General features: G+C 36.9%; 1 protein-coding gene across 1 annotated transcript in view; it reads right to left on the bottom strand.

Moving 5' to 3' along the window:
* LOC149168400 (uncharacterized) overlaps positions 1–23415 on the bottom strand; it is a 362722-nt gene that overhangs the window by 165932 nt on the left and 173375 nt on the right. The window contains exon 15 of the mRNA XM_089428261.1: positions 9208–9278. Within this exon, the coding sequence (XP_089284387.1) occupies positions 9208–9278 (71 nt within the window). The remainder of the gene's footprint in view (positions 1–9207; positions 9279–23415) is intronic.

The following is a 23415-nucleotide window of genomic DNA, read 5'->3' as shown; positions in this document are numbered from 1 at the left end:
AAGCTGCAGTGCAGACAGCACATCACTATCATTTGATAATATAAGTTGCATCGATGTATTAAATCTTAGCCAGTAGCGAATTAGCTGACCCACAAAATAAGGGGATAAAGTTTAGGCCAAGGACCATGTTACTACTTTTGCAGAGTACTTACATAAAAAAAAACGTGAAGAGTTCACTACCTTCTTTGCCTTATATTCACTCTTCCTTCATGACACCTATCTGAATCAAGTGGTTTGGAACCAAACAGAATGTAGTATGAACATTAGTGCCATTTGAAGCTGGAGAAAAAACACAGTTTCAACAGCACAGTTGCTTCAGTAATTTTATGCCCAATCAAATCACTAATGAATACAAGTCTTTCAACAATGTCCTAATCGATATATAGAAGCAATGTCAGGATCATAATGACTTAACCAAATCCATCATGATATTCATGGATAATACTCTTCTTCAACTATGCAAGGTATCATTTTCCTTGGAAGATGGATCCTTGGTGTAATACCTCCATTATGGGGTACTTGGTGTAATACCTCCATTATGGTACCCCTATTTCAATGCAAACGATAATCACATTAGATAATGTGGACTTCATAATGGTACCATGTCGTGCTCTAAACATTTTCTTAAATAGGTCTTTCAGTGACATCATAATGAGGACTCAAGGCCAATGCCCCATCAGAACGTAATCCCATGCATTAGTAAAAAGGATTAGCTCCCTAAATGTAAGTAGTGTAAACATGGTGTCAATCGAATAAAAAATTGGACTTGACTGACTTACGAATGAGAGGAGGCTTATAAAATATGACAAATACTGAGAAATTAACTAGAGAATGTTTCATGATATGTGGCGTTCCTTCAACTCCCCTACCTGTCATAAAATCACAGGGGAAGTGAATGAACCTTCAGAAGATGAGTGACACCTCAAATAATGCACATTTAATTCTCACCAACCTCCCTTATTATATAACATCTTTTGATATGACAGCATTTACAATCTCACGCTAGTCGATGCATATAAGAGATAGACTGAAATCTCTGCATATGTACATTATTCCTAGATTGCAATTGGCCATTAGAGCGCATTTTGCTGCACACACAGGGTACTTTCCTGCTACTGTGAGAAAAAGGCAGAAGCAAATGGAAGCAAGAAGCTTGCTGCTTGCTGTATTTTGGTATTTTCTTTGTTCTAGCAAGCAAGCTAGCAAGGAATCCCTTGTTCCAGCGAGTATGCTGCCAAGGATGCCTATCTAGTGAGTAGGCTAGCACAACTCTTTGTGACTATCACAGTGGAGTGTTCTTGTTGAGTTTGGCGCAGTTATAGCTCTCACCGTTCTTGTCTTGTAGGCTAGCATAGAATTCCTCTTAATGTTCACATTTCCGTTTCCCTTGTTCTAGAAAGTACTTGTCGTATCATAGCCCAAGCTCAGGGGTGGCATCTGTTATGTAAAAAATTAGTTAGATTAGGTTATTATTTAATTTTCAGTTAAATTAGATGAAAGGGCACGATCATAAGATCATGCCCTTTCCCCAAAGGGTGTCCATGGCGGTATATAAGCCAGGCATCCACAATTGTAATATCATCATCTGTCAATTCATCTTTTTTAATAAAATATTTATACATATTTTCTGCGTATCAGAAGTTTTTTTACTTCAGCATCCCAGTAGGAATACCTATGATCGGGTGCTAAAATATCCTTCAGCAATCAGTTCCAGTCTATCCCACTTTAAATATATGTATTAATGTTACTTTCTGAATTCTGTAATGTTCAGCCTGTCCATGAATGAAATGAATTATTTGACTTTATTTCCAGTTTTGAAAGTTTCCCCTTGCATGTGTTACTCTGTGTTTGGTTTCTACTTGGCATATTGAAATCTATAATCTGAGTGAATGGATATATAAATACATTGATTTTGTATCCCCAAGGTTAGCTCAACTGGTCGAGTCCCCGTTGTTAAGTACCTCATCGATCGGGAGGTCACAGGGTCAATTCTCCTCCATGCCCTTGCGGTTAGGCCCTGCTAGTCTGGCCAACGGGCTTTAAAAAATTCCCTTCAGGGTTGATCTGCACAGCTTTTCCGTGGATGTAATGGCCACCCAGTGACTGTCAACCACCCGTAGGATAAAGAAAAAAAATAAAAATACATTGATTTTGAAGTAGCTAAGCCATAAAACGTGACAACTTAAAGGTAGTATATAGAAAAAGGGAAAGAAATCAAAGAAAAACACTGCAGATATCAATTACTACTGCCAACTCTTGGTGTACGGTACACTACAGAGTAGTTTCAGAGCAGAACGTAGAACTTTGCAGCATAGAGATGGGTTGATTTCTGTTCAAAGAAAATCTAAAATACAAGAAGAAAAGTTTGGAAGGTTTCCATCAATTGACAGAAGTATTTCTGTTGTTTCTGAGAACATTCTGTTGGTTCACGGTGGATACTTATGTTGTATGGAAACCATTAGTGGACGAAAGAAACTTGATTGCAATTAAAAAATTTAGCATTTGCTAGTGAAATTTGTTGTTGCTGAGAACCTACCACTACTTTGAAGTCTAGCAGTTGAATTTCAGGGAGCCAGAATTGTTCCATGTATTGAATCTGAGGACCTTGGGACATTGACCCATGAGAAGTATCACATTAGTAAAGGATGCCACACAACCTTCGAAATTCTACCACTCTAGGTGGCAAAAAATTCTATTGAGTGGTAATTCTTGCCAATGCTTTACAAGATATGGTCAGATTCATTTCTTCTTTCTCTGGGGTTGGTTCCTAGTATATATCCTCTTCTTTTGATGTTTATTGATCATTTTCTTCCTCCTCTTCATAATTTATGTAAAATAATTTCTTCTCAACACACTTATGACCTTTAGTGCATTTGCTATCACAATTGTAACAAAGCCCTTTTTCTCTTTTTTCTTCCAATTGTTGTGGTGTAAACCTTGTAGGTTGTGGAAGGCTAAGAGAAAAAACACTTCCATAATTATAATTGTGAGTGGTGGGTTTCCTTATTTCCATAATTTCTCTTTCAATTTTTCTTGCCCACCTAAATGCCTTCTCCAATGAATCAAGTTCCCAAAGACGAACCTCATATTCAATGTTAACCTTTAAAGTACCTATGAAGACATCAATCCTTTGCTTCTCTTGAATATCATTTACCCTTATATTCAATTTTTGAAAGTCCTCAATGTGCTCTGCCATTGAACCCTTTTGTTTGAGATTTATTAGTGGCTAAAGAATGTGTTTCTCTCTGTATCCTCATAATGTGCTATCATTTCCTCCGTGAAAATTGACCATGTGACCAGTGGTTTACAAGAACAAAGCCCTTTATACCATAAAAATTGATTCAGTTCTAAATAATTAGATGCAATACTTACCTTTTGTAACAGTTGCACCTCATGTAGATCAAAATATTGCTCCATCTATAGTATCCAATTTATCAGATCCTTGCCATCAAACTTCCTCATATCGCCTTTTCTTGATTTTAGGAGCTCGATCCTGAAACAACTGTAACTCTGTAATTTCGAATCTTCCAGTTCTGAAATCGCAACCAGCAGTAGCCCTTTGCATCCTCTTTCTAATGCCACCAGTCTAATCGAAATTGGATTCTCCAAGAAAGAGTTATGCACAATCTCCCAAGGTGACCTGATTATATACCTTTTCAGAAGAGAAAATTTGTATGAAGCGCCATGTGTCACTGTTTTGACCTTCGGATCTGAAAAATATACACAGGAAACTACAATCTGTCCACTTTCTGTAACTTCTAACGAAATTTCAATCTGATGCTCAGAGAGACAATTATGACGATTTTCCCCAGGTCACCTGTTTGGAATGTAATTCGGGAGTCTGCAAAAACCCTAGCTTCCTCAGATCATATATCTGAAAATATAGAGAGATGAGATCTAAAATTCAGACCTAAGGTTCAGACCGCTTTCTTCTCAAATGGGCTTTTGTTTTAGCTTTTGAAACTTTGTAGCAAAACAGTTATAGCGAAAATTCCATGATGACCTATTTTAGATGAACTTCTGGAGCTTGCAAAAACCCTAACTTCCTCAGATCATATCTCTGAAAATATAGCAAGACAAGCTCTGAAATTCGGACCCGATGTTTAGCGAGATGTCTTCTCAAATGGGTTTTGTTTTTAGCTTCTGAAACATTACAGAAAAACGTTACAGCGAAAATTCCACGATGACCTGTTTGGAGCAACGAAACCCTAGAATCCAAAGCTCTGATACCAAATGTTATGAAACCCGCTCACAAAAAGATAAAAAAAGATAGATGAACGCCTTAGAAATAAGTCTCTTCGAGGGGGCAACCTCCTTTACATTACACAAATGAACAATTCTTCGATGATACAAATGACAAGACATCTTTTCTATATATAGGAGTCTAAGGGGCCATAATATAATCAAAGCCGACATAACAATAATAATGTAAGGTCACGATACTAACAATAGTGGGCTTCTATGGGGCACAATAATAATAATATGGGGACTACATGGACACAACAATATAATAAGGGGGTTGTACTAAAAACAATAAAGGGTTACCCTAGTAGTATAGGGACCTAACACATCAGATCCACGTTTGATTTTGTAAAGCCATTTGGAAGTGACCACGGACTTGTCCTTAGGTCTAGGAACCACGTCCCAGACATCATTCTTCATGATTCATTCGTACTCCTCATTCATCACATCCTTTCATACTTGGTGTTTTACGGCTTCTTCGAACATGCATGGTTCAGCTTGAACAATAGTACTCATAGAAGCCAAATATCTTTGGTACCTATTCGGGTTCTTACACAAAATGTCCCTCTTCGAGCAGTATGTCTTTCAACTTCTTCGAGAGTATCTTTGAGCCACAAAGGTCTTTTCCTTGAGGTATAGGGTTCACCAGGAGGTAGATCAATGGGATCCATCGAGCCTTCAACATTAGGCATAGGCTCATCTGTCGGAGGTTCATCCTGCTTTTTTGCAGCAGCATCATTATCCTTCCTTAGAATGGGGAGATCTTTGGCTTTCCCAAGGGCAGTGTCTTCATCAAAGCTGACATCATGGCTTACTTCCAAATCTCTTTGTCCAAGCACATAGATTCTATATGCCTTTCAATTTTCACTGTAGCCCACAAATATACCTTTCTATCAATGAATCCTACCTTGAAGCCTTTATCTTCCATCGTTGAAATAGACACCAGGTTCTTCTTCAAATCGGATACATACAGTACTTCTTGTAGATGAATAGTTTTACCTTGATTTAAGTGAAGAGTGACAGTACCAATCCCTTTAACGAGATAGGTGGCATAATCTCCAAGCATGATCTCCAAATTAGTCTTCTTTTCAACCAAATTTGAGAGGGCCTCCTTGTACCCAATGAAGTTTCTTGAGGCTCCACTATCAATCAACCAATGATCCAATGTATCTGGAGGAGAGGTCGTAGATATAGTGGAAATAAGATCAAATTCATTTTGTTTTTCTACAACATCATTTTCCTCATACTTGGAACTTCTTGTCCTTTTGGGAGGTCGACCATTTCCATATCGAGTAGCGAGAACATTCCTCTTTCCTTTATTGTTGAACTTGTTGTTTCTTTGATTGTCATTGCCTTTGTAACTGTTGTTGTGTCGTTGTCATCCCTTGGAGTATCCTTCTTGTGCGGAGACTGTCTAGCATAGTGGCCAAACTTGTTACAATTGTAGCACCTTCCTTTCCTTCCTCCTTTGAATCCTTGCTTGGACCCTTGAACCTGTCTCCTAGGACCAACATTATTTATTTTCTTTGCATGAGTGGAGGGTTCATTTCTATTCGAGGGCTTATCTCTCTTCATCATCCTAGTCTCTTCTTGAGTACTTCTAGCCAATAACTCATCAAAACCAGGTATCTTGTCATTGTTGAGAATGGTGGTGACAAATACATCTCATGGTCTTAGAAGACCTCCGAGAGCAATGAGAGTGAGCTCTCTATTAGAAATAACTTCTCCAATAGATAGTAAGTCATTCTTGACTCGATTTATTCTCATGAAGTAGGATTGGATAAACTCCCCTTTATTCGTTTCAATATCCTTCAACTTGTTTTTGAGAAAGAGGATTTGGTTTGCATTGTTCACTTTGAGCATCCCTACCAAGGTATCGTACTTCTCTTTAGATGTTCCCAAATCAGAAATATGGGCAACCAAATGGTTTTGAATGGAGTCTATGATAATTTTCTTAGCTCTGACCTCACCTTTCTTCTACTTTGTCTTCAGAGCAGTAGGTGCATTTGAAGGAGGCTCCACCACTTTTCCCTACACATAGTCCAATGCATTGTGCTCTTCCAAAGTCAAGTCCAAAGTCATCTTCCATGCATGAGCAATGAGAATGAGCTCTCTGTCAGAAATAAATTCTCCAATAGATAGCAAGTCATTGTTGATTTGAGTTATTCTCATGAAGTAGGATTGGATAGACTCCCCTTTATTCATTTCAATATCCTTCAACTTGTTTTTGAAAAAGAGGATTTGATTTGCATTGTTCACTTTGAGCATCCCAACCAAAGTATCATACATCTCTTTAGATGTTCCCAAATCAGAAATATGGGCAACCAAATGGTTTTGAATGGAGTCTATGATAATTTTCTTAGCTTTGACCTCACCTTTCTTATACTTTGCCTTCGCAACAGTAGATGCATTTGAAGGAGGCTCCACCACTTTTCCCTACACATAGTCCAATGCACTGTGCTCTTCCAAAGTCAAGTCCAAATTCATCTTCCATGCATGAGCAATGAGAGTGAGCTCTCTGTCAGAAATAACTTCTTCAATAAATAGCAATTCATTCTTGATTTGAGTTATTCTCATGAAGTAGGATTGGATAGACTCCCCTTTATTCATTTCAATATCCTTCAACTTGTTTTTGAGAAGAGGATTTGATTTGCATTGTTCACTTTGAGCATCCCAACCAAGGTATCATACATCTCTTTAGATGTTCCCAAATCATATGATAGGCAACCAAATGCTTTTGAATGGAGTCTAATAATTTTCTTAGCTTTCACCTCACCTTTTTTATACTTTGTCTTTGCAGCAATAAGTGCATTTGAAGGAGGCTCCACCACCTTTCCCTACACATAGTCCATTGCACTGTGCTCTTCCAAAGTCAAGTCCAAAGTCATCTTCCATGAATGATAGTCAGAATTGTCATTGAGCTTATCCTCAGACTTGAAGTAAGATGCAGAAGATATTAAGGCTTGTCCTTGTCCATCAGATCACTCTTTGTGATTTCTTTTCTTTCTCTTCTTTGGGTTTGTCTTCACTTGGGCTCTGATACCATGTTAACTAATTCAATTAATAGTATGTTCTATGCTTAGCACAATTACTTAAATGTCTTTTAACAGCCCAATGAAAATTTCCAATAGCATCACATTAACCATTAATCACATTGACAGTAATAGTAGATAGAACATGAAATAACAAAATGCAGAAGACAAGCCAAGACAAAGGGACACCAAATTTGACAGATGCCAAGGGAAAACCCCAAGATGGGGAAAACCCTTTGATCAATTCTTCTTTTATTATATCAAATGTTCAGTAGAGAGAGAGTACAAAATTCAAAATTAACTTGTCAAATTCAAGTATTAAAAAGCCCTGTCAAATCTGCAGTCAAATTTAGCCCTAACCAGAAAGTCAAAGATGGTCAACACAAAGCAAATCTTCCTCATTGGAACTCGGTCATACCCAGCCAAACTCAGCTTGATAAGGTGGTCAAAATCAGCTGAAAATAGTCCTGAAAATTGTGGTCAAACTTGGTCAACTCAGCCTTGAAGTCTACTGTCAACTCTATGGTCAACCCTGTGATCAGCCCTGCAGTGAAAGTGCTCAGAATACCTCGGTTTCTGTGCCAGTAGAAGCAGCACTCCAAAATCAAAATTTTGACCCAAAATTGCAGTCAAATACCCCTTGGTCAATGCTGGTCAAACCCTACAAAAGTCCTGCAATACAGCCCTGTGATCTGCCCAAAAAATTCGTCCTTCTTGCCACACGTGTGAGAGAGAGAACAACTGCCCAATAGTTGTACGAACCAATGAGAGAAGGAAAGAGAAGAATGTGTGAGTGATGATGATGCCAAATGAGGTGAGAGGTCACTTGTATTTATACAAGTCGTTGAGGGTAAAGTGACACGTCCATTGGGCTTCATGAGCCTAAATGATGATGTGGCTGACCTAAACAATTTGCACATGTGTGGGCATATATTCAAAAACACAGTTTTGTTTGTCCAAATTAGATGATCTTTATATCAATTTTGGTCCTTTCAAAAAGAGGAATTTAATAAAATCATCATCTCCATCAAATGAGTTGTCTAAAGTGGAAATTTGGCCCTAGTTGCCAATTTTAACACAGCAGCATTGGCGGTTTTCTCCCACATTGGGTTTCCACCTGAAATCCTGGTGTTCCATGTGTATTGCTTGTGTTGTGATTTATTTGTTCTTTACTGCACATTGGATGGTTAATAAATTAATAATACAATGGTTAAGTTAACTCACTGATGGAATTTATGTCAAATTCAGTTATCTAGATAGACATTGTTTGCATTCACTAGAGTCGCATACATATGCTGGTTGCATTAAGTACAGTGGCATACAAAATTCAGAATATGAAATGAAAAATTAAATAACATTCCAAAAATTCATTGGCACCGCAAATTCATAAGTATCCATTAAGAAAATTTAAAAACGAGAAAAAGCAATCTAACAATTCCAGGTTTTCAATCTATTTCATAAAATACAAGCATTTGGAGCAACTTTTTTATTTTCTTTTTATTTGGAGAAATATTCCTTTTTTTTATTTTTATTTTGGTTAAGCCACTATCAATGACTATTGACACTAAGATTAACATCTATTGACTGTAGGGACAATACTGTTTATCTGAGCTCTGAATGCAGCAAGTGGCTATTAACCACTGGCCTGCAAGAAAAAAAAGTAATGTTTTTATTCTGGCGGGATCAAAATAAATAGATTCCATCCATTTTACTAGGGGGAGGACTTGTTAACTGTAACCAAGACACAGAACAGAACCATATAAAGGAAGAGGTATGTTTCATCAAACGTATGGAAATGAGACAAGATTTTCTGAAAATAAGTACATGGTCAGAGATAGACATATGGCATTATAAAACAAAAATAGGGAGTGAGTAAGAAAGTTTCGTAGCATATTCATGATAAGAATTTGAAAGAAGTTCAACAAGATATTACATCTCCAAAAAGTGAAAATTTCTCTTGAATCACGCTTTGCAATTTATCCTCGGCTTCCTCCTCAGTAATCTCTGCACCATAGAAGACAACACTTGAGAATAGGTTATCCATAACATATATATGTTGATCTCAAGCACAAATTAATTGCTAATCCAAACAAATAGAAAATGATGATGAACTCCAGACTCTGATAAGATCATCCACATAACAGATCATCTCAGTCAAGCTTAAAAAAGCACCATCAGTGCAGTGGAAATGAAATGATTTTATTCTACTGAAATGCACTGCCAGTGATCTAAATTTAAATTGTAATCTTCAAGTGTCTGTTATACTTCATGAGAAGTAAAATCCATACTTTGCTTTGGAGCTAACCACCGAGAAATAAATATTTCTCAGATTTATGCAACCAAACTTACAATTAGTGTGTTAAAAAGTGCTTGGGTACTTTCATACTTTAAAGTTTGCATTGCAGCTGTTGTGGACTATAGCACAATTAAGTAAACCAAAGAGAAGAAAAAAAAGTTAAGTTCATACCTAAGAATTAGTGTACAAGGAGAATTAAGCAATGAGGTAGCTAAAAATTATCCAAATTAGGAAAAAGGATGTGCTGATTTGGAGGGTAAATTAGAGAAATGGTACCGCTTAACTCTAGAAGATGTGCAGTTGCAGGAACTCCTCCAACCAAAGAGAAGAATGGCCAAGTGGAAGAAAGAAAAGAGAAGGCAAGTAGCATATTTATCTTGTTTTACTTGTTATAGTTGGTGAAAAACATATAGAGAAGAAAACCCTCAAGGAGGATAAAGGAAAAGTAGTTTCTATAGTGAAGCAGGATGGTGCTTCTACAATGAAGCAGATCAAGAGCATCTGTTTGTCATGCTACCAAGTGGAAGAGATGCATTCAGCAAACAAACCAGACTCTACCTCAATGGTAGAGAGGTTGAATTCTTCAGCAAACCTTGACTCTCATTTGGCTAATGAGTCATGGTCAAACAAATGGTTGGGAGCATGACTCATTCTAAATCAACCAGGCCAGCTGAATGTCGTGCAGTTCATTTCCAATTGATAATTTCTGCCACTACTCAGGATCAGGTTGCAGACACTCTTTATAGCTTGCTTGGTTTAAGCAATTTATTTTTAATCTAAGAAAAGCAAATACATTTAATTTGACAATTATGGGAGGGTGTTAAGAGTAAATATTATAAGGGTCATATTTAGTCCCTAGCATAAGTCATATTATTAAATGGGATGTCCTAGCACAAGTCCGAGTATGTCCTAGCATAAGCCATGTGATTAAATAGGAATTTATTGAATTTTACACAACGTGCCATAACTATACTCTCTCATTTCTACAGTGTAATCTCTGTCGTAGTATTTGCATGAAACTCTTTCATCATAAAAAGCATGAGATCAATTATCAAAATGGACAACCTAATATATAATAAATGTGAAAGATATAGAACATAAGAGACGTGACTATTATAGAATACCTAACATTATATAATAATTATTAAATCCCGCTTATGATTATTTTCTCTTCATGAGTTCGTTATTGATTGTCCTGTTCGTGAGCTGATCATTGATGGGGACTGCCCTCACTTACAGGCTTGATGGTGGACAAATCATATCCCAGGGAAAAGAAAAGTAATTAGATAATTTACAGCGGTTTAATTATTTGATGAAATTCGCTAAATGTTCCTTTCCAACAAAGGTGTTTATGATTATATGTAGAGACTGGATTTAATGTTCAGGTTCTGTTTGTGGAAGAGATGATGAGGACTGTTGAGAAATTGTAGCTCAGGAGGTTTTCTCCCATGTTTTGATGTCATCATGGGGGGACATTCAAGTTGTCTCTCTAGATAATGAAATTTTTAATATAAAGTGATTTTATATTATAAAAGTGAGTTTTTGTACTTTATATTATAAAAAGTGATCTTTTGTAATTAATGACTTAAAAGTGCATTTAAAGAGAAAATTACATCAAGTGTATTTAATGTGAAACTAAATGTTATCCCTGGATCTAATCTAATCTGAGCCATTGAAAAGGTCATTACAGAAGATAGGGTTAGGTCATTGCAAGAAAAATTATAAAAAGAAATAATTTTTAGAGAGAAAGACATCAATGTGAGAGATTCACAGGAGGAGAGAGAGAGAGCATTCATGAGTTCATTGAATGAAGAGAGAGAAGAGCTGAGAGGAAGAGAACGTTAGCAAAGAAGGGCACAAACTTCAAAGAGGGAAGCATCCATCCTGTTGCCGCACAGAATGTCTAGGCACCACAACAACGGCTCAGATCGGGGGTTCACCCTGATCCCCAATCTCTCAGTTTAAGTTGTCTCCCTAAAGCATAAGGGGGGTAGACCTTATGGAAAAACGGAATGAAGAAGAACTAGTTGGGAACCAACCAGTTCGGAAGACACAGTGAAGCGACCAAGTACTTGATTAAGATTTAGCAAGACTTACAGGATTTGATTAGATTTTAAATGATTTATACCAGTGCCTTATGGAGTCGACGATCTTGCTAGTGAAATTAAGACCAAGTAATCGATTAGCAACTGCTGCTTAGATGAATGACTATCTTATATGAAATGCAGATCCTCAAACTAATGTGAGATGCAAGACTCTTGGTTAATTTTAGTTAAATGCCAAATTGAATTTGAATCCTTCAATCCTTTCTGTGTTGAGCCTGATTTCATAGTAATTGGCAGAGAGAAGATAAAGCGAAGCACACTGAGGTGTGATTAACGATACCTCTCCTGAAAATCTAACATGTCTGGTGCCTCTGACGCTGCAGAGAGCTGTGGCTCTGACGACTACAAGGTCACCGTTTTAAGTACTATTAAAAGTAGACTTCTCAAGCAAAGATGGATGGATACCAGATGATAGGAACAAGTTAGACCCGAGGATTAGAAACACTTGTGTCGCAAAAGCCCTTAATCACCAAAATAAATTGCTCGCTTTATTGGATGAAGACTTAAAAATAAACCCCTAAAAATATTACAATTAAACCACAAACTTATTTCAAATCTTTTTTGATACAATTATAGCTCAAAGAGAACAAAAACTTCTTTGCAATCAATGTCAACAAATGCTCAAAAAATACTCAGTTTACAAAACAAAAGATATGCATTTTATCACAATTCCATGACAGAGTACTTAATTTTCATAAATTAGTTTTTAGGACAGCTATAAGAAAATGACAGCAACAAAATGACAATGAAAATAGTAAACTATCAATGATATATTTATGCCAAAATGTTACCGAAATTTTTCCAAACTTGCCCACATGAATTATCAAAAATTTTCAACCTGTTATGATGTGATTTCTATAATTATATCAAATCTGATATACTTATTAAAGCCAGCAATTAAAACATGAAATAAGCCTAATGATGAATGTCCAACTCAAGAAATTAATTCCTTAATGCATTAGACAACGTAGGAACTGATTTTAGGCTAACCCACATGAAATTTTGCCACTATTATATTTCAAACTTCAGAAACAGAATTATTCAAAGATAACAGTCACCCAAAATGTAGATCTAGGCCAAATTTTTGATACACATCAAACTTTAATGACTTATTAATGTATTTAGCAAAATTTTTTAGTTAATTTCAAACCACTTGATGTGTTTTTTACCACTATTAGAAAGGAATATGACTATTGTAGCAAACAGTGAGGAAAAAGATGGTTTAGAGATCAAACCCTTAGGCCCTAGGCCTTCAAGATCACTTGTCCAAGTTGCCAAAAAAAAATCAATACCTGAAACACAAATTTTTACCAAATTTTCTGCAAAATCCCACCAATGATTAGCTTCAGAAAATCAAATATTCAAATGAGAAATGGAGCAAGAGGAATCTAGGGCCAATGAGAGTTAGCACTAGGCCCAATAGAACTAGTGTTGGGCTAGAAGAAAGCAGATCTGGGCTTAGGAGCCCCAAAACTTGAAACCCTTGTTCTGAAAAATTAAAAAAAAAAAAAAAAAAAAAATATATATATATATATATATATATATATATATATAGATATATATTGCTTCAAATCTTCAGATTTATTGCAAAAGCTTTAATGGTAGGCCTTGCAAAAATATTTGGGACAAGATATTTCCCTCCAGGGCTTAAATCTGTCTCAAAACCCCTATATCGTTTTGAAAAAACCTCAGATCTGAAGATTTTCTTGGTTGATTTCCCAGATCTATTCTTGCGCACAATCTTTGAGCCCAAATCTTGCCCTCCAGGGTCTAGAATTAGCTCAGATCTAAAGATTTTCTTGGCTGATTTCTCAGATCTATTCCTGCGCACAATCTTTGAGCCCAGATCTTGCCCTCCAGGGTCTAGAATTAGCTCATATATGAATATTTTCTTGGCTAATTTTTCAAATCTATTCCTGCAAACAATCTTTGAACCCCGATCTTTCCCTCTAGGGTCTAGATCTAGCTCAGATCTGAAAATTTTGTTAGCTAATTTCTCAAATCTATTCCTGCACAAGTGAAAAGAGACAAACCTAATACCCAATATGTACAAAAATAGAAAAAATCTCAAAAACCCAAGTGTTAAAATTCAAAATTATGTTACAAAATTTCAGATCTACACAAGTAAATAACAGATCTATACAAATAATTTACAAATCTATCAGATCTGAGGAGTATGAGTCCAACTCCGCTCCCAGATCTGATAATCTAAGGCTCTTAATAGCCAGATCTATCAAAATTTTCACAAAATATTTAAAAGATTTTGAAATTTTAGAGAGGTACTAGCCCAAAAACACCCTGCAGAAAAAAGATTATCGTTAGATAAATCCTGAGGCTTATATGAAGTAGGCTCTTCAGAAAATATGTGTTGAGAGTTGGCTGGTCCAACCGAAGACTATCCCCAAACGCTCAATGACAACCTGAGAGATCCTCTGAAAGCACTAGATCAACCATCAAATCAAGTAGAAAAATAGAACAACAATAAAATTCTGAAAAAATAGAGATACCTGCTACTTCAATCAAAATTAAAAATGTTACCCTATATCCAACAAACTGAATAAGATACATGTATTGAGATTATTCTAAGAGAGCTATTGATTGATAGTTTTCACATAATATTAAGCAAAAATTAGAACAATGTTGCCATAAATTCATGAAGAGGTACACCACAACACATTAAAACCCCAAAGACTTTTGCATTAATTCAAAAAAGTATACAAGAGAGCTTGAGAGCTTAGTATACGATCCAAAAATCGAATTAATTGACTGACAAATGACTTCCTATTTAAAGATAAATCTTCCAACGGCTAGTTCAAGTGATCATCGTCAAAGCAATCTCGATCGTTGATGAAGATCAAAATTTCTTTCAATCTCATTCGTCGAAATTTTAAATTCTTGAGGAAATTCGAATTTTTCAATTAAATGCATTTTAATTAATTCAAAAACTAAATTTTTGAATTAATTTCCTCAAAATTTTGGCTTTGACTTAACCCAAGGACCAAAGACTTAAAATTTAGCAAAATAATTAATTTACCTTAGTCCCAGGACGTTTTAGATTTTGAATTTTAAACACTGACGAATTTTGCCTTTGGAGAATACAAATTTACCTAGAACTTAGAATTAATTAAATTTCTGGCTTAGAATTTTAATTAATTTTTTGGCCAAAGAATTTAACTAATTAACCTATGAGGGGATAAATTATTTTTTCCAACCCTCAAGACATTTTACATCATAATTTTCATATTTTTACATCATAAGAGGGAAAACCCATTTGAAAATGACCCTCACAGACTACCCATTTCTGCGACACAAATATAATCCAGCAAACTAAGTAATTTGTAATAAAATAACCTAACCAAATAGTTAGAATTATTCCCAAATCACTTTTACATAGACTTGATCTATAACACTAAGACTCAGTGATAAAATCCATTCTGGCTTTGGGGTAAGGCTGAAGGAAAACTCTGCGGACCATTTGAGAATGGATCGATGAGACAAAAAACCTCTCGAAATGTTAATCATCACCACAAAAGTAGGTTTGCCTAGGCAATTACATACACGACATAGATCTATTGAGATTATTTACATTATACACATGCAGAATGGATTTACATTATAACATGATGATCAGGTTCATGATGAGAGTTGGACGGCACAAACACATCAATCAGACGCTATCCCTTTTGTGGAAAAAGGGGGTGTATTGGTATGGGTCATTGACACATAGTGTTCATCACATCCCAAGGCAGAATCATACAGTAGCAGGTCATATAGCAGCATTCAAGCACATTTTCCAACGAAAAATAGTACAACGTTAATTGTTGTACTAGGCTATACTTTTCATGCACAAAATTGAGGATTTCAGGCATAGAAAAAAGAGAGGGCTGTACAGCATTAATTGTTGTAGAAGATACTAAGTTGAAGTCAAAGTGGGCACAAAAAACGAGGAGTCCAATAGGCACAAAATTCAAGGGAAGATTTGCTTGGATATTGAGATAAGTTTGACTGTATTTTTATACTGCTGTAATTTCCTATATGCTCAAGCAAAGATAAAGATCTCTTTCTCTGGGTCTTTCCCCTATGGGGGTTTTGCCCTGGGCTTTGCCCTAAATTTTGTGTCAATCTTTTTGAAGTTACATTTAGGATTTCCAGTTCAGCAGTTAGTAAGAGATTCATTGTGTTTACTGTTCCATGTTTAGTTAATGAACAGCATTTAAATAATGAGCAGCAAGAATCATTAAGCTGTGTATAACTAAGTGAAACAACAAATCAAGGTTCGGTCTGTAAAATTTACATGGTATCAAACCGAGTGGTGCGGTGTTACTTGAGCAGAAGATGAACAGTTTTTTTGAGTAAGTTGTCAGTTGATTAAAGTCATGGCTTCAGGTTTGACGGTAAAAGACAGGTTAGAAGGAATTGAGAACTTTAGTGCCTCGAGGGAGAGAATAGTCTCTATGTTTGATGAGAATGAGGTGTGGGAAACAGTTGAGAAGGCAATGACCATACCTATGGATGTTGCACTGTTGCCAGGAATTCAAGAAGAAAAATGCCAAGGCAAAAAGACTGATTCTTGATGGCATTAAGGATCATGTCATTCCTCATGTGAGAGGAAAGAAGTATGCTTTCAAGATGTGGGAAGCATTAACTAACATTTACCAAAGCTCAAAAGAAAACAGGAAAATGGTTTTAAGAGAGAATCTGAAAGCAATAAGAATGACCAAGACTAACAATGTTACTTCATACCTTATCAAAATCACTCAGGTGAGAGATGAGTTAGCTGCCATATGTGAGACTATACCACCTACAGAGTTGGTCAAGACTACCTTAAGTGGTCTTCCTAAGAGATGGGAAGTTTTCGTTGAGGGGATCATTGCACGGGAGAATCTTCCTGCATGGGAAAGATTGTCAGGTGATTGTATATAAAATGAAATAAGGAGGAACAACAGTGAGGCAGCTCAATAGGATAAGAATGAAAAAGAGAATGTTGCTCTTATAGGAAAGAGCAAAGGCAAGACAAAGAAGGGGAGTGGGGTATCCACTTCTAAAGAGAAGGATATGAGCAAGGTCTGCTGCTTTACATGTGACTAGTATGGTCATTATGTGGGGCTATGCCCAAATCAGAAGCAAGGGAAGAAGGAAGCAAGTCCAGTGGCAGCTTCAGCGGCAGTGAATGACGTCACAGAGAAGTTTGAGAAGGAATTCTCACTTTTCTCCCTTGATTCAAGCAGGGGCAGTACCGAGTATGAGGATGCAAGGACATGGATCGTTGACAATGGGTCATCTTGACACATGACAGGAATATGGGATGTATTCCTTAGTAGTTCAGAGATAGGTCCAAGTCAACTATATAGAGAGTGGAATGGACTCATTTCATGTAGTGAGGGGAATTGGACGAGTCTAGTTCCAACTTGAGTTTGGTGATGGAACGAACAAAGTTTGTTCTTCAAGTTAAATACTCCAGAAGACTTGGAATATGAAGATCTCCATTTAGATACAAGAATGTATATTAAAAAGTATGAATGAGAATGATGAAACAATTGAGAGTGAAGGTCCTGTATATATAGTCAGGTAAGTACTCTTTCACAAACAGTCATATCTGTAGAGACATGCCTCTTCCCTATTGTTTATGTTTATTATTATTTATATTACTTTTACTATTTTTATATATATTTTATTCATAACAAGTGAACTGTTGGAAGTGGATTGTTCCAGGGCGGAAGAAGAACTTGCTCTCAGTATCAACGCTCGAAGATGATGGATATGCAACATTACTCAAGTAAGGACATGTATTTATCTATCCAGTGGGAGTGCATCTGATTGAGGTTGTACTACTTGATGATCGGAGAGACAATCTGTATGTAGTGCGGGGACAGCCTATGTACGAAGGATCTGGTTGGATATGAGATTCTCAAACAGTATCAGAGACAGAGGGAGAGCAGGATGCTCAAGGAAGTGACAGGCTCATTCCAGTACCAATAGAAGGGTCAATTAGTACGAGATAACATTGTTGGATTACAAGTATCCAATTCATGGACTAGGACAGGTAGAAGGAGCAGCTCCAGAGTCAGAGGGAGTTTCTACAGCAAACAGTGTGGTGGGTTTGCGAAGTGATCCTAATGGGAGACATGTCGAAAGTACCTCCCTCGCTAAGAGGGAGAGTTGACAAATTGTAGCTCAGGTCTTCTTCCATGTTTTGATGTCTATCATGGGGGGTACATTAAAGTTGTCTCTCCAAGAAGTGAACCTTTTAATATAAAGTGATTTAATATTATAAAAGTGAGTATTGTACATTATATTATAAAAAGTGAGTTTTTGTAATTGATGTCTTAAAAGTGCATCTAAAGAGAAAATTAAATAAAATGTATTTAATGTGAGATTAAATGCTATCCCTAGATCTAATCCAATCTGAACCAATGAGTTCATTGAATGAAGAGAGAGAAGAGCTGAGAGGAAGAGAAGGCTAGCAAAGAAGGGCGCAAACTTTGAGGGACACATGCATCCCAAGACAGAATCGTGCAGCAGCAAGCTGTACAGCAGCATTAATTGTTGTACTTTTCAGACACAAAATTCAAGGATTTCAGGCATAGAAAAGAGAGGGCCATACAGCAGTAACTGTGGTAGCAGACTGTAATTTTATGAGTTGACATCTGAAGTGGGCACAAAAAATGAGGTCTAGCAGTCACAAATTTCAAGGGAAAATTGATAATGAGATATGTTTGATTGTATTTTTATACTGTTGTAATTTCCTATATGCTAGGCTTTCCCCTATGGGGGTTTTGCCCTAAATTTTGTGTCAACTTTTGTGAACTTACATTTATGGTTTCTAGCTCAGCAGTTAGAAAGAGATTAATTTTGTTTACTGATCTAAGATCAGTTAATGAGCAGCATTTAAATAATGAGCAGCAAGAATCATTAAGTTGTGTATAACTTAGTGAAACAACAAATCAAGGTTGGGTCCATAAAATTTACAGAGACAAAGGATAAAAGAATAGGTATGACTGGTAGAAAGAATGGAGGTGACTTGAGGCAAATGCTATAATCTTATTTTAATCTATTTCTTTACAAGGGTGACAATGGACAAAAATGGAATTGTTACCATATTAGTTTTTGTAGCATCGGAGGTGTTCTAGTCTCGAAATTTTGTGGAGAGGCTAAAACCAGTGTTTTTAAAAACGCCTGAGCCAGCTCTGAATCAGCCGAGCTGACCCCGGTAGCCAGTTTGTTACCGAACCGGTCGAGCCGGTCAACGACTTGGTCGGTTCGGTAACAAACCATGCAACTCAGCCGAGCTCGAGTTAAACTGGCCGATTCGACCAATCACGCCCAACAGACCGTTTTGGGGGGGGGGGGACGGTCCCCTAAGTTGATTGCTATAAAACCAGATTCGTCCAAAATAGGCTACGTGTCCGAATCCCACGAATCCGACACGATTCAACGGGAATTCGAATCCAAAAGTGGGCAACCATGTGTCCTAACGGGACACCATCGAATCTCGAACGTGTCCCATTAGGACACATCGTGTCCCGATTTTGGGATTCGAATCCCAAAAAAGTGAGGGTTTATGAGGTTTATGAGGGAGGGTTTATGAGGGAAGGTTTATGAGATTTGTGAGGGTTTATGAGGTTTATGAGGGTTTATGAGGTTTGTGAGGGTTTATGCAAATATTTGAATTTTGTATGTACTATGCATGCTATAATTTTACTAGCTTACTCTATAAACAGTAAAACTAACATTTAGATTAAGATCCATTTTGAAATCAATGAATTTGTATCATGAATGAGAATTTGTGTAAGAAATATCTAATTATATATATATATAAAATAATACATAATGAATCCTACGTGTCCTGTTTCAGGCGGTCAACATGTCTGAATCCAACACTGGAATCCCCGTATCCTACGAACCCTAAATCCCCGTGACAAGTGACTTAGGTTGATTGCAATTGGGTTTTAGGTGTTTTTCAAGTCCATTTACCTTTCCCAAGCCTATAAAAACTACCCAACCCCCTCACATTTCCTCACAGCTATCTCAATACATTTGTGTGAGAATTTGTGAGGAGTTTGTGAAGAGTTGTGGAGTTTGTTTTTGGAGCATCAATGAAGAGTCTTGGGCAATCATTGGAGCAGCAGTGAGGAGCTCCCTGGGCAGCCATTGGAGCAGCATTGAAGAGTTGGTTTATTGGAGCAACATTGAAGAGGTGGTTTGTGCCTGGAGGTTTTTTTTCACTTCTAACGTATGTTTTAACTTCTTTCTTTTGTGTAAATCTGGAAATTGAAAAGAGTCTTTTTTGTAAAAGAAATGAATATTGAAGCAATGTTTTTTTTTGTTTTCATTTTCAGATTTTTTTCCTTTCATTTCCAAGTCCAAATATCAGAAAATGGCTCCTAAAGTGAAAGATGTTGCTTGGGCATATCTTGAAATGATAGATAATCAAATGAATTGCAAAATTTGTCATGGAAAAATTAAAAAAGGTGGAGGGGACATTCATAGGCTGAAACAACACTTGGCTGGTCTTAGAGGCCAAATTACTCCATGTGAAGTTGAGGATATTAGGAAGGACTTGCTAGATAACTATGAGAGTTTGAGCAAGAAAAATCTAGGCAAAAAATAATAGAGGCTGAAATTGGGGGAAGAGGAGTAGACAACAAATGATAGCTACCAACCCCAATTTTCATTATGAGGGCTCTTCATCTATCCCCTGCACTAATGCATCAAACCCCTTTTATTGTGTACCTCCCTCTTTGGGGTCTATTCAAGTAAAGGGTAAGAGTAAAATGAAAAAGAAGGGTGATATCAAAAGATATTTCACACCGTCCTCTACATAAAATGCACATGGTCCTCAAGCTAGCAGAAGTCATATACAGCCCACTTTAGATGACCATTGGAAAAGGAATTGAGAGAGACTGCTTGTGATTACATAGCTAGGTGGTAGTATGATTCTGATATCCCCTTTAATGCTTCTCGTTCACCATATTATGAACCTATGTTTGATGCCACGTTTGTTGTTGGAAAGGCTTCAAAGGCCCTACTATGCATGAGTTAAGGGGGTCTCTTTTGTGAAAAGAAGTTTCCTCCATTGATGAATATTTGAAATATTTCAAAAGCTCATGGGAAAAAACAAGATGTACCATCATGTCAGATGGATGGACTAATCAAAGGAACCATACCATCATAAACTTTCTTATATTTTGCCCATAGGGAACCATGTTTCTAAAATCAGTTGATGCATCTGATAGGGTAAAAGATGCACAGTTGTTGTTTCTGTTGAAATTTGGTACCGGAGGACAGGTGGTTCCCTAAGGCTTTGATCTTTGGCCTAGGGAAAAGTGTCCAAAAGAATTTTTCTCCTAAAGTGACTTTATAATTTTTATGAAGTCAAATCTAATTTAAAAATGACTTTAAGTGATAAAGTTGCTAAAGTCTAATTTTAAAGTGACTTTAATAAAGTCAATGTAAAATTAGAAAGGAAAAATGACTTTGGAAATAAATGACTAAGTGGGTCTTTATTAAAGTGGGGTGAATTAAAAAATAGAAAGTGAGATTTAAATGGACATTTAATCTCAGCCCTAGATTTCAATCTATTTCAGCGATTGGATTTAGGGATTACCCAAAAGTCACTTAGGGTTAGATTAAGGGAGAAAAAGGAGGAAAAGGTCATTCATTCTTTCATGACCAGATTGAGAGAAGGAGAGCAAGAGAGCAAGGGAGATTTCTGGACAGGGAGGAGAAGGAGGCAGCAGCTTGGCACACATTCCAAGGCAGCATTCCAGCAAATCCGTACAGCTGAGTTAGCATACAGTGAAAGGCAGATTTTTGGGCACGATTTTCAAGGAGGTCGTACAACAATTTGCACAGAAATCGAGGAGCAAAAATCTGAGTTTGCTGGAACGATTTTCAAGGAGACCGTACAGCAGTTTTCAAGGAGGCCATACAACGGTTTTCGGCACAAAAATCGAGGAAGTTGTACAGCAAAATTTCTGGCAGCTTGCACAATTTTCTAGGTAGGTCGTACAACAAAATTTAAGGCGGAAAATTGGCACAAAAATCGAGGAGGACGTACAACATTTATTGTTGTTCAGATTTTGTTGTTTGCAAGTTTTTCCAGTTGGTTGTGAGGCACGGAAAACGAGATAAGTTGTAAAATTTGCTTGCTGATTTTTTTGCTGAATATTTCTCACTATAAAAACATTTTCCAGAAATAAGAAAGAGCTCTTGAACTGGTTTTCCCCAAGAGTTGTAGGGGGTGTTTCCAGGGTCACCTTGACGAAAAATCATTGTGTTTAAATGTGTTAAATGGCTGTTTGTATGTGCTGATTTTTATATTTCTGCATTTTCCAGCATTCTGTAAAATTTCCAGAATTTGTGTTTTCAGCAAAATTTATTTTTCAGTTGTTGAATGTATGGATATGGGAAAGAGCATTTAACTATTATGGGAGAAATAAGGTGAAACTGAAAACCGGGGTGGGAAATGAGAAATCTTTACAGTTTCAGCGTTTGGATGAGGTTGTTGAGGAGGTGGGGGTGGCTAATGTTGTTCAAATCATCACAGACAATGCCTCTAACTATGTTCTTGTTGGTAAAATGTTATAAGAAAAACACAAAATCATCTTCTGGACCCCATGTGCTGCAAATTGCATAGACCTCATGGTTGAGGATATTGGCAAAATAGATTGGGTCAAGAACACTGTAGATCATGCCAAAAGCATAACAAAATATATCTACAATCACTCATGGATTTTGAGCTTGATGAGGAAACACACAAGGGGCAGGGGTATTAATATCATAGTTTTAAAATTCGGCCGATTTGAAACGGAAACGGCCGAGTTGATCCGTTTCATTGCCCAGAAATATGACTCGGTGGAGGAAACGGTTCGGGAGGCCGAGTCATGGCTGACTCGGCCAACTCGGCCGTTTCCACATCTACTCGGCCGAGTCATTAAATCCGGCCAGTCACCCAAAAAAACATGGATTTTTCTAATTTTTTTTAACTTTTTAACATTTAGCTGATTGTTGGGGACTCAAGGTGTTTTCTAAATTTGTTAAGTGCTATTTGGGGTCCATTCCCCTCTCCTAGTGGCTAGTATTGATATGCTATTCAAATTTCATGGTAATGTTAAATTCTTAAAGTAAAAGTGACATTCTCCTTAATCTTCATTTTCATCCTTTTACTTAAATTTTTAACATTACCATGAAATGACTCAGGATGTTTGAGAGTGGTTCCGGCCTCATTGGATTTCATATGGAGAAAATAGAATTTTAGATTTCATTCAAAATCCAGCAGACTTATCAGTTTTTCAGGATTTCAAGATTGGAGGATTGCAATGTTTCCATTGAATTTTGTCATGTATTAGGGTATGGAACTCGTATTTAATCAAGAGCACCAATCCCTCTATGTACCTTGATGTTAGTGACATTGGTTGTCGAACTCCTCTGGGATTCGCTCCCAAACTAGGAGCTTCTAAAAATGTCGCTCCCACTCCCGTTTTCGCTCTCGCTCCCCACTTTCGCTCCCGCTCCCAAGTAACACTGAGCCAGATGATGTTGGCAACTCTAGCAGTTGCCAGTAGTACTGGTCATAGACTTTTGTTGTAGAGGCTATTTATAGCCTCCTTGGTTACGTGTTTTTGTTTTGATCTCTATATCAACATCGTGTATGTATTGGATAGTGCACTGGGTGCCATTTTGATATAATGGATATATTCATGAGCCTACTTTGATCATATGTTGTCTTCTATCTATA

The sequence above is a fragment of the Pinus tabuliformis genome, chromosome 4_2 (assembly GCF_031772625.1).
Source record: "Pinus tabuliformis cultivar Carrire ecotype Pingquan chromosome 4_2, CPIR1, whole genome shotgun sequence".
Lineage (NCBI taxonomy): Eukaryota > Viridiplantae > Streptophyta > Pinopsida > Pinales > Pinaceae > Pinus > Pinus tabuliformis.
The sequence above is the reverse complement of the archived record's forward strand: the minus strand, read 5'-3'. Positions and strand labels throughout refer to the sequence as shown.